At 33.1% G+C, this 12,720-nt stretch overlaps 1 protein-coding gene across 1 annotated transcript; it reads left to right on the top strand.

Annotated features, from left to right (window-relative positions):
* Nucleotides 1-5,937: 5,937 nt before the first annotated feature.
* On the top strand, nucleotides 5,938-9,126 carry ABCG14 (ATP-binding cassette 14). Its single transcript, XM_020361998.3, has 5 exons — nucleotides 5,938-6,257; nucleotides 6,381-7,173; nucleotides 7,540-7,716; nucleotides 7,811-7,998; nucleotides 8,271-9,126. Exons 1-5 carry the CDS (start codon nucleotides 6,069-6,071, stop codon nucleotides 8,913-8,915), a joined length of 1,992 nt encoding a protein of 663 aa, XP_020217587.1. The 5' UTR covers nucleotides 5,938-6,068; the 3' UTR covers nucleotides 8,916-9,126.
* Nucleotides 9,127-12,720: the final 3,594 nt, after the last annotated feature.

Here is a 12,720-nt window from a genome sequence, read left to right as displayed (position 1 = left end):
GGTTCAATCACGATTAAATCATTAAACTTTAAATTAGTATTTAGATCAATTCAATAACTAATTCAATTTTAAAATATTAAATAAAACATGACAAAATTTTATAAAGGATGAAGTATACATAAACTTCTTGTTAGATTTAATTATTTTAAAACTAACTAATATTCGATAGGGAGGAATTTAACAAATGTATTGAACGTGTCAAGTAATAAAATGCAAGTATAAATATTATTCTCGCGAAAATTGATTTCAATTACCAATTCTCATAATTATATTTAGACTTAACCATGAAGTAGTGTCTATATTCTCGTAGTTACGAAAATTTATTCGTAATTGATTTCAATTATGAATATATAAAATGATTTTATGATTATTCGTTAATTTGAGTTAATAAAATGAAGTATCAAATGATTTTCAAATTTTTTAAAAATTTGCAGATTTGATCTATGTATTAAAAACTTTAAATTGATTGGATCATTGAAATTTGATGTAGAACATGAGTTATTGAACAAAATAAATCTATGTAGACTTATTCCCGGAATAAAAGGATCACTCCTCATATATATATATATATATAGAGAGAGAGGGAGTTATAATTACACTAATGTAACTTTTATTAAGTATTACACCACTCAATAACTTTATATTAAATGTGAGTTTTGTAAATTCAACTGTTAGATTGAAAGTTTACATCACTTTATATGTGTATATCAAATTTTATTAAAATTGAACAACAACTTGAAAGTAATCAAAGTGTTCATATTTTGGTATATTTTGAAATGAATATATTACGTCAATTTTGTTTTATAAGAATGAAGTATCAAATCATCTTGGATTAATATAAAATTTTGTATATATGATCTAAGAGTAAAGAACTTTCTATCTAACGGTTAGATTTACAAAATTCACATTTAATATAAAGTTATTGAGTGGTGTAATACTTAGTAAAAGTTACACCAGTGTAATTATAATCCCTTCATATATATATATATATATGGGGAATGCTAATATATACTCCCACCTATTTTTTAGGGGGAGTATGTTAACAACCTACACCAAAATTTTAGGACAAAAAAGTCACTCATTTCTTTTGATTTGGTTAATTTGTATAAAGGATATTATAGTAATTTAATTTAATTTTAAATAAAAATTTAATATTTTCTCTCTCTTATTAATTTCTTTCATTAAGTCATTTCATGAGAGATGAGAGAGAAATGAGTTAAAGAAGGAATTTAATAGGAGAGAGATAAATAAGTTAGAGAAAGAATTTAATAAGAAAGAGAAATGGGTTGGAGAAGGAATTTAATAGGAGAGAGAAATGACTTAGTGAATGAAGTTAATAAGAGAAAGAAAATATTTTCTTTTCTTTTAAAATTAAATTAAATTACTATAATATCCTTTGTACAAATTAACCAAATCAAAAGAAATGAGTGACTTTTTTGTCCTAAAATTTTGGTGTAGGTTGCTAACATACTCCCACTAAAAAATAGGTGGAAGTATATAATCAGTTCCTTGCAGCAAACAAATCATTCTATTGTAACCAAAAAATAAAAAATAAAAAGTCATTCTATCTTTAGTGCTTCTTAATTAAAAATATTTAAAAAATAAATTAGTGCATTGTTAAGAAGGGGAATGAACTTTGACACTTGCCATAGTTTACTCACCATATTGGTGTATCTGGGTCTAGTTATTAATTCATTGAACTTAAGAATATGTCAAAAAAAAAAGAACAAAACTCAATGAACATAACAATTGTTAACATAAATCTGAAATTGAAAAAATAACCATTAAAAATTTAGATATAATTATATGCAAGGTGTATATTAATCTAAACTTTTCATATGGTATGTGATTGATTATCTGTCTACGGAATTCAATTTGCATAGACTACAGTATGGACCTTTGAGTTAGTGAGAATCATCATGTTTATTGTTTAATGCATGCACTTCTCTCATCTTACAAGAGGCTAATTCATGATGAAAAATAACATGATAATTGATACAAACATTAGAAAGTTATTATGCAAACATTTTCAACTCTTTTGCTGTCTATCATGGAATCTTCTCCGACATTGAAGCGTGAGGCATGCTATACAGTTACTTTACTGTATATTATGCATTTTGTTTGCATGTGAAAACAGAGAATCATGTTATGATGATTTTCTGCATGTTGATTTCTGTTCCCCATAAAAATCTGCATATGAGAGTTTTCCATGGATATCAATCAATGTTATATGGAATAAGCATAGTCAAATGACACAGTAATGTAGCAATTTATTTATCCTTTATGAAACAAGATAATAGAATATCTTGCATTAGATTAAAAAAACGCAGTCCTCTCCCCCCTTCCAGACAAATAAAGGTACTAATAATAGACACTTATCTTATGAATCTTATCACTAATAATATAATCCCTCTAGTCTCTTGATGTAAAAGGAGGACATTCCATATGGAAATTCATAAATATTCCACGTTTATATGGTTCTCAAAATTGGTGTTCAGGGAGGTTCAAATTAATGGCCTGTGTGGTTTATGCTAAGGGCAGATATACCCCAAAAAAAATACACAAGAGAATCCATGCCTAAGTAGTTATGAGATATAAATATGAAAGTGAGAGGGAATGAATGAGAATATGTGAAAAAGCAAGGGGTGGTAGTGGAAAAAAGAGGGAAAACCTCCCTAATTATGCATCCATATGCATAAATTAATACACAAGTTGATGACAGAAAACACATATGCGCACTTAGTGTCAAGAAGCCAATGCTCCAAGTCTTCCACACTGAAAAGGTACCCTCCCACCGGACCCATTATGGATACCATTTATCTCAGTGCTCTCCCAAAAGAAAAAATAAATTATTTTTATGGACAGAAATTGGAATCTGATTGATGGGTTCTACCTTTAATCATTCCTCTCTTAAATAGAAACTATTAGATTAAAATAGTAAAGGGTTAAATAGTAACGATAACACTAAGACTTTGCTTAGCATCTCACTTCACTTCCTCCATTTTTAACATAATGATGCTATTAGTATGAAATATTCATTAATTATATTTATGATTAATGTTTATCATGAACCTACATAGTCATCTTTAATGAAATTCTCTTTTCTAATCGTGTGTTTTGATTCAAACTTGAGAGACCATGTTTAAGAAGATCGAATCTAATATCCTGTACTTCACTTCCGTTTTAACTCAACACGAGTGATATGATAACAGAGAATGATATAATAAAAACAGTCATATCGAATTTCGGTGATACGAATGTTGAAAATAACAATGCTATGTTGAGGGAATATATATATATAAATAAGAATCACTTAGCTTTAGAAAGTAACGCACCATTAGTTTCACCTTTACATTTACTATCATGGAAAAAAAGTGTAGACAAGTTTAATGAACAACGTCGCTTGGTAAAATCCTCACGTACCCTTTTCCTGTTCTTCACCCTTTTGAATTTATTCTCGCTGCTTCTACTTCGAGGAATGTAAAGTTTTCACTGTGAGGCATATCAACTTTATCAACATCCATTACATGACAACTGTTCAACCAAACTTGCAAGGCAAAGAGAGTTGTCATGGGGATGTGGAATTAAATTAAAGGTTTTGAAATTATCTGATTTTTTTCTTTCTCTTTTTTCATATGGATGGCTATCACATGCTGAGTAAAGAGGGAGGAGAATATAACGCACTTTTGGTTTCATTTTGGAGGGTTCTTTTACTCGCTTCTTGACCATAACTAACACCAAGCACATGGGGGAGACAAAATCATGTCATTGTCCTCAAAACGTACTGGATGATAATAATAATAATAATAACAACAATATATGTGATTTTTTTTTAAATGAAAAACAACCAAATTTCTCATCCATTCATATTTATAAAGATGTTAAATTCCATGATTATTTGTAAGCGGTTGAGAAAAATGACAGACCAACCACAGATGTCAGGATCCATAAAGATATTTCTTCTCTTTATTTCAATAGGTAATAATGTACTGTCCATCGTGATTTGTTCGACCTTAGATGGAAATCTTTATGAGGGTAAGAAATAACTAAAACAGGAAATAAAAAATGCATGCAGATAGATGTCACTAACCGTAATGTAGTTGGTTAGGTTATCGTCTTCATATATAATATAAGACCAGTATATATGAAGGAAAACAATGGAAATTCAGATCACTAGTATCCTGTACAATGGTCTTCACTTTTATATGATATATCAGTAATCGGATTCTAGAAAGATTTAGCATATTACAGATACGAAGAGGCTTAACCAAAACACTTTTCCTTGAGAGACATTAGATATTGGGTTTGGATCTTACTTCATAAACATGCTCAGACTCAAGTTTACATAAGTGTATATTTGGGTGAACGTTTGTAAAATTGATTATAAATAAAATTGATTCCAGTTAAAAAATGATTTTTGAGTAATATGATTTATGTTTGGATGATTCTATTCTAAAAGCAACTTTAACGTAAAACGTAGTGTAAAATTTTTAATCTAATGCAAAAAGCTACTTTTTAGCACTTCTAAAGTGAGGTTTTGAGGTAATCAAATTACTTGGTAATCAAAAATTTGTGTCTTAACTAGAATCACATTTGAGAGGAGACAAAACTAAGAGAATGTTTGGAAACTTTTTAAGCCAGTGTTGATGTAGGTCAGTGGAAGCAACAATTAGTTGTTTTTGTATTAACTTCAATGTAATTTTTACTTAAATATGAATCATAAATGTGGAACTAAACATGCACTAATTCTGATACTTCCTACTATGAAACTAAACATGCACAAAATCTGAAGACTTGGGTCAATTAATTATGCCTCATAACAATGTTTGAGTTTGTAAATTAGTTTGTTGAGCAGGGGATATATGGCAGCTTCCAAAACTTCAGAAGAAAAGGGGAAGAGGACTGCCATAAATGTTAAAACTAAGAAGGTTAAAAAAAATTGCCACACATGTATAAAGGACTATCCACCATGTTTTACTGCTTGTCCTATTGATTTTTTTGGGTGAAATTTTGTCCTATTGTAGCAGTATTCAAATATTCAATGCGTTCCATTTGCACGTGTCCACGATATATTATGCACAGTGCAATCATCTTGAAAAGGAAAAGAACGGTAGCGTAAAATAAACAAAGCATATCCAACAGATAGCTCAAAATCTCAAGGTCAAGGGTAATATCACAAAGCATTAAAGAGACCCACTTGCTCCAAAAATCATGAGCCAGTATATAGATATATATGAAACAAAATACTATCGTTATCACAACAGGTGGTACTAGCATTTTATTTCTTTGGTTTTGCACCTACATGGAAAAAAACACAAATATAATGGGTATGACTGTGCATAAAATACAATAACAGAAACCCATTTAGTATCATTAGAAAGCCAAAACGTGATGCAGCAATTCTGTATTCACTTTTTAGTTTATATGGCTAGATTTCTGTTTTTATTTTCTTGCTTCTTTAATTGTGGCTTGAATTTTGATCAGCACCACTCCATGGCCAAGTGTAAAATATTGATGTAAAATCCCAAGAGGAAGTAAATATTTGAACTTATGATAGAAGTGGAGGCTGGTTTTGCCTCTTTGAATTATCTTTTGTTTCGCTGCATGTTTTGTTCCTTGGATCAACTAGCCACGGTTAATGTAAATGTTGTTTCCACCTTGAAGTGTGGTTAGTGTGCCAATTGTGCCAATTTCAACAAGGACATGTATCATGAGAAAACAGTGATATTAATAAAGGTAAACAGAGAAGAAAAAAAATTGTGTTAAGAATTGAAAAAGAAAGCAAGAAATAATCTTAAGAAAAGGTTCAGAATTTCTAAGTTTTTGAGTGAGCTTGGTCGTGCTAGAATAATTTGAGATAAAAAGGTGGGATTCCACCAACCAAGGGTGGCCCTATAATACGGCCTTGGCACACAGTGCACATCCTAGTCCTTGCTATATATTCATGTGCTGCTCCTAGCTACACATTGGAACATCAAGTTAAAAGAAACATCTTAACTTCTCTCAGTCCTCAATCCTCATCACCACTATTTTCACCAAAACACTGAAAATCCCTCATTTCTTTAGCCATGCCACAGAACTGCATAGCACCAAAACCAGAATACTGCGATAGTCATCACTCTGTGGAAGGACCCCAAGAGATGACTGAGCCGCATAACTCAACTGTACTTTCCTATCCCATGCAAACCAATGAAGTGAATGAACAACAACAACAACAACCTTTCCCAAAACTCATTATGTACCCCATAACTCTCAAGGTAATTCACCACTCACATAACAGTAGCTTCAATAACACTCACACCTCACACTTGCATTGATTTTATGCATACATTCATTAGCTATACTTAGTTACTAATCTCGTGTCATGTTTTGGTTTGCAGTTTGAGGAGTTGGTGTACAAAGTTAAACTAGAGCAGAAAGGAGGGTGCTGGGGCAGTACATGGACTTGCAAGGAAAAGACCATACTTAATGGAATCACTGGTGTGGTGTGTCCAGGAGAAATACTAGCCATGTTGGGACCATCAGGTAGTGGCAAAACCACACTTCTCACAGCACTTGGAGGCCGTCTCAGTGGCAAACTATCCGGTAAGATCACGTACAACGGTCAACCTTTCTCAGGTGCCATCAAAAGAAGGACAGGTTTTGTGGCTCAGGATGATGTGCTATACCCTCATCTCACTGTCACTGAAACTCTAGTGTTCACTGCACTTCTAAGGCTGCCAAATAGCTTGACCCGAGATGAAAAGGTTCAGCATGTGGAGAGAGTGATCACTGAGCTAGGACTGACTCGTTGCAGGAGCAGCATGATAGGAGGTCCACTATTTAGAGGAATATCAGGTGGAGAGAAAAAGAGAGTGAGCATAGGACAAGAAATGCTCATCAACCCTAGCCTCCTCTTACTGGATGAGCCTACTTCAGGTTTGGATTCCACCACGGCACAAAGGATCCTTAACACAATCAAACGCCTAGCTAGTGGGGGTAGAACTGTTGTCACAACTATTCACCAACCCTCTAGTAGGCTCTACTATATGTTTGATAAGGTAGTCTTGCTATCTGAAGGGTGCCCCATATATTATGGTCCTGCTTCAACTGCCTTGGACTACTTCTCATCTGTTGGCTTTTCCACATGTGTGACTGTCAATCCTGCTGATCTCTTGCTTGATCTTGCCAACGGTAATCATTTGTTTCACTTCATTTTTTTTTTCCAGTTATAGTTAAAACTATAAAACCATGTTTTTCAAAAGTGGAAGCTGGTCACACACTTTTTCTTTTTATCATTGCTTAATTGGCTCTACTTTTTTTTCTTTCCTAAAATATAATTGTTTTCTTTAGATGCCGATATGATCTTGTTTACTTGAAGTAGAGCTCTAATTTTTTTATTCACATAAAACTCCTGGAATTTGTTATGGTTTGGCTAATTTAGAGAGAACCATGTATCAAATGTACATATTTGATATATGCATAATCAAAGTCTTGGACTTGGTATTATTTTGAAGAAAGAAATACCAACAATGTCATGACAACAATGCAAAATTGCAGGGATTGCCCCGGACTCAAAGCATGCAACTGAACAAAGTGAGGGATTGGAACAGGAGAGGAAGCAGGTGAAAGAATCTCTCATCTTTGCTTATGAGAAGAACATAGCTAGGAGGCTGAAAGATGAGGTTTGCAGCCCGGAAGTGAACAACTGCAACATCACAAAAGATGCTTGTGCAAGTAGGCCTTCTTTTCTGTCTTTAAGGGGAAAACAACCATAGGTCCATTATTAGTCTTAGTGGTCTGAAATGTCTCTATTAATGAATTGATGCAGGAAATTCGATAAAGCAAGAACAATGGTGCACGAGCTGGTGGCATCAGTTCAAAGTACTATTACAAAGGGGAGTGAGGGAGCGAAGGTATGAAGCCTTCAACAGGCTGAGAATATTCCAAGTTGTAAGTGTCGCTTTTCTTGGTGGACTATTGTGGTGGCATACTCCAGAGTCACACATTGAAGACCGGGTAAGACTTGCTTCAAGTTTATCTTTTCTAGTTGATGATATTGACAGCTAAAGCTAATTAACAACTACTAAAAAAATCATGGTAATATGATGAGGCCTTTAGAATTCCTTTTCATATTCATGTCAACATCACACCATTTTCTAGTTCAAGTTCTGTGTTTCATGAACTCCAAGAAGTCAAACTATGATCATTATTGCTTGGTTACATTTTTGTTTTTTAAACTGCATCTCTCAAGAAGGACTAACATGGGGTTGTATCTATGTGTAATGCAGGTTGCCTTGCTCTTTTTCTTTTCTGTTTTCTGGGGATTCTACCCTCTCTACAATGCAGTTTTCACATTCCCTCAAGAGAGGAGAATGCTGATCAAGGAAAGGTCTTCAGGAATGTACCGTCTTTCTTCCTACTTTCTAGCTAGAACAATAGGAGACTTGCCACTGGAGCTAGCACTTCCAACTGCATTTGTCATCATAATCTATTGGATGGGAGGGCTTAAACCTGATCCTATGACTTTTATCCTTTCTCTTCTTGTGGTTCTTTACAGTGTTGTTGTCTCTCAAAGTCTTGGCTTAGCATTTGGTGCTATCTTGATGGAGATTAAACAAGCAACCACTCTAGCTTCAGTGACAACCCTTGTGTTTCTTATTGCTGGGGGATACTATATACAACAGATTCCCCCATTCATAGTCTGGCTCAAGTACTTGAGCTACAGCTACTACTGTTACAAGCTGCTTCTAGGTGTCCAGTACAATGAAAATGACTATTATGAATGCTCAAAGGGGGAGCTGTGCAAGGTTGCAGATTTTCCTCCTATCAAATCAATGGGGTTGAATCATTTGTGGGTTGATGTGTGCATCATGGCCCTTATGTTGGTGGGTTATCGACTAGTTGCTTATTTAGCACTGCACAGGGTTAGGTAGATCAAAATTATGGCGGAGCTCCCATACACACAGCATGAGAATTTGAAAAGTTTTTGTTCAAGTCAACTGAGGAATAATGCTAGAATAGTAGACTTCTGATGGAACTCATGTAATGAAACTTTATCAACTCTCCCTGACTGAGTTGGATGTACAAGACTTATTTTTAATAGATTTAGGGTATACTAACTCTATGTTCCTACTTCAACATAAATTCAACTGCCTCAATGCAATATATTTATATGTGTGCTTATGCCACATGATAACAAGCAAGGAAAATAACATTATGCATTTTCATCTGCTTAAAAGGTCAAGATAGCGACTGGACGTCTAAGGTTGAATGCTAAGAACTGTTTTGTATCTCTCAAACACAGTTGTGGATCAATTTTGAGACCGCAAGTTTGATGTTTCAGTTCTCCCTGGATAGTGTTAGATAGAGAGAACATTTATCAGAATAATAATTTTTCAAAAGGGCACTAGTTAGTGGCACATAATAAAAGAGATTTTTCTAATTGAGTGGAAATTATCAGAGGCTTTGTTGAATTTGTATGGAGCTTTAGAACGCTTAAAAGAATTAGCATACCATTAAAATTGATCCAACTAACCAAGTGATATTCGTCATTCAATGATGCATAAATGATGGAAGAATTGAAAACCAAATGATAATGAAGATTAATCCTAGTTAATGCACATCAAATCAGCTTGATAAAATAATTGAAAGTGGATGGCAATGTGTTGTGACTAGGGAGTAACTAGAAGACCATGAAATCAGGTTGATACTTCATGTAAATAAATTTTAAAAAAAGATGAAACCTAAAAGATCCCTGTCACAGTCTACTTGAACATTGTGCATTATCCACTTTAATCACTTTGAAGTTTGACATAGAAATGGGCTGTTGATAATTCTGCTTAAAAACAGTAACATCTCAAACTGGGTAGACTGTAGGGTATAGAACCTCTCAATCGGCTTGTCATTCAATTAGTAGTTAAATTTGGAGAAGGAAAGTAAAATATGAATTCTATAGTTTATCAGTGTGTGAGAATTGAAGCAGTAAAGGGTGATTATTTGATAAAAGTAAATTAAGACTGATTCCATCAAACTTAGAACATAATCATTTTATCACCGTTGACTTTGCTCAATTTCACTAAGTGTTAGGTATTTAGTCATAAACAACAAAAAGGTACTGCACACAGTTATAACTTAAGTAATCAAAGTCATTATGGTTTAATAAATCAACCAAGTTAAGAAAGTGAATAGTATTTTGCAGCATAGAAAATGTTATCACTATGCTTACGTTTAGAAGCAAAAAGGATTTATTATTACTTGCCATCCACAACCCAAAATCTGATAACTTTGTGGTCCAATTTGGCCTTCACCTAACTCAAGCATCAGAAGTGAACAGTTCCAATCATACCTAGGCATTTGTTGATCACCAACCAAACCCCTTGATGCAGGCATTATGTGTAATTGTCAAGCACCTGTTATTCAACAGTTGCAAGAATTCTCCCACACCAACTCCAAAAAGAAGGCACATGAAAATATAATGCAAGTTCTATTCCTACTCATTTTCGTTGTTAGTTAGATGTTACGCCAAATTCACCTTTTCATTTCCATTATTGTGTACCTATGTATAGGTACTTCAAAGTTCGAAGAGTCACTCTTTACATGCTTTTCCTATTTTGTGTAAAAGCATGCCCATGTGCAGCATGTGCATCAAAGTAAAATCAGTACATTCATAAATTACAGGGTACAACATGTGCTTAAAAACATTCCATTATTTTGAACATAGTCGACAGACAGGTGACTTGGTTTATTTTAAAAACAACAACAAAGCTTTATCCTACTAGGTAGGATTAGTTACATAGAATGCACCACGCCATTCGAACACAAGTTCCAAGAGATGCAGTTCAATGTCATTGACCTCAACTCAACACAAAGCAAATAACACAAGTGAACTTAATAACATATCTTAATCCAAAACATTAAAACAATAAGTTAATGAATTTTTCTCATTTACATGTTACTCAATATATCCATCTTTATCAGATGTGAGACTTCTCTTTCACACTTGCACACTAGGAGAGATAACATACAAAATTTTTAAAGCAGTCATGGATGAAGAATATGCTATTTATTTTCCAACATTATAAGTAGTTAAACTGCCTACAAAGAATAAACAAAATTGAGGAATGTAACTTATTCACGAAAGAATCATGATAACTGGTATTCAGTTAATCATGATATTAAACAAGAATTGGTCAAAAATCAAATAAGATTCGAAATTTGGCTTAGGCACCAGATACCACCAAAGTTCAGCAATCTTTCCAAGTTGCTAAAATCCAATTAGAAACCATCCAATTCAACATTTGACGTGTGAGTGGGACCTCAGAAAGGCTTCATTCTGGGATAGAGAAGTCAATATGAGTGATGCTATGGTTAAAGGACATTGCTCATATCCAAAGTGTTGGTAATCACAACCGGAAGTTTCTAAGAAATTGCAACTACAAAGAATAAACAAACTTGAGGAGTGTAACTTTTGTACACGGAAGAATCATATGATATCATCAAGACATGTTAACTAGCAATGCAGCATTCAATTAATCATGATACTAAACAATAAATTGGTCAAAAGTAACCAACAAAGATTCGGTAGTTAGCTTAGGAACCAGATGCCACCAGAGCCTGCAATTTTTCCAAATTGCTTAAATCAAATGAGAAACAATTTAATTCAAACATTTTACATGTGAGTGGGACCATAGAAGGGCTTCATTCTGAGACTGAGAAGTCAATTGAGTGATTCTATTTATGTTTGTAGCATTTTGCACATATCCAAAATCAATGCCGAAAGTTAAAGACATTGACATTTGAGCAAAGAGGTGCTTTGGTATAATATGATGAAATATATCATGAATAAACCTTAGTTTTAGCCCTCATAAATATGCATGCACTTATCAGATAAAAAGTAAAGGGCCTATATGCATTGAATTCGAATCTTTTCCGTGGAAAAATTACATTAAATCTAAAGGGAACATAAGACAAATATGCTTCACAAAAGTGCAGTACCTTAACCAAGGGTATGTCTGGAAAACTAAGCCTAATGAAGAATAAAATGACGAATAACAGACTACATGTTTCTATTTGTTTTACTCTAAATGGATAACATAGATACAGCAAGGTTTCAATTGTCACTCCCAAAAACCGAATTCACCATCCTCAACAAAAATCAGTTGTATGCAGACAAATCTAGAACATGTTTTTCTTAATCTCATGTTAGTTACTCTCAATAATAAAATTAGTCAAAAATTAGTGATGTATTCACACTTCGCAGGAAATAACATCTCCTTACTGAGAAGGTTGTCAAATAATCTAGAATATGTTTTCTTAATCTTTTAACGTATTATTTTTTTTATCCATCAAAATTACAATCATAATATCATAATTTAAATCTGTGATCATGTACGTTATATTCTAATTCCACTACTAGAACATTTTAGTTGTTATCTTTAGCATCTTGTCTTAAAATTGCGTTCATCGTACTCAAGGAAAAATTCATAGCATGCAGAGAAATTAAAGTTTTCCTCTGATCAAAGTTGATTACCCGAGACATATCATCGATGTATCTACTTTTAGAATTGTATTCATAAACTTCTTCATATATTTTTTTATGGGAAAATTAAAAAAAATTAGAGTAAAATAAATTAAATTTCTCTCATAAATTAAAATCAATGTATACATTTTTTTTTTACATAACAATATATAACTCTAAACTTTTTTTAGAAATTCTTTATTTATTTTTCATAAATTAAA

This window comes from Cajanus cajan, chromosome 11 (genome assembly GCF_000230855.2).
Source record: "Cajanus cajan strain Asha chromosome 11, NIPB_CcT2T_4, whole genome shotgun sequence".
NCBI lineage: Eukaryota > Viridiplantae > Streptophyta > Magnoliopsida > Fabales > Fabaceae > Cajanus > Cajanus cajan.
The sequence above is the reverse complement of the archived record's forward strand: the minus strand, read 5'-3'. Positions and strand labels throughout refer to the sequence as shown.

Coding starts and splice junctions, on each gene's coding strand:
- ABCG14 (XM_020361998.3), top strand. CDS start 6,069: ATGCCACAGAACTGCATAGCACCAAAACCAGAATACTGCGATAGTCAT. Junction 7,717..7,810: donor CACAAAAGATGCTTGTGCAA/GTAGGCCTTCTT, acceptor GAATTGATGCAG/GAAATTCGATAAAGCAAGAA. Junction 7,999..8,270: donor AGTCACACATTGAAGACCGG/GTAAGACTTGCT, acceptor TGTGTAATGCAG/GTTGCCTTGCTCTTTTTCTT.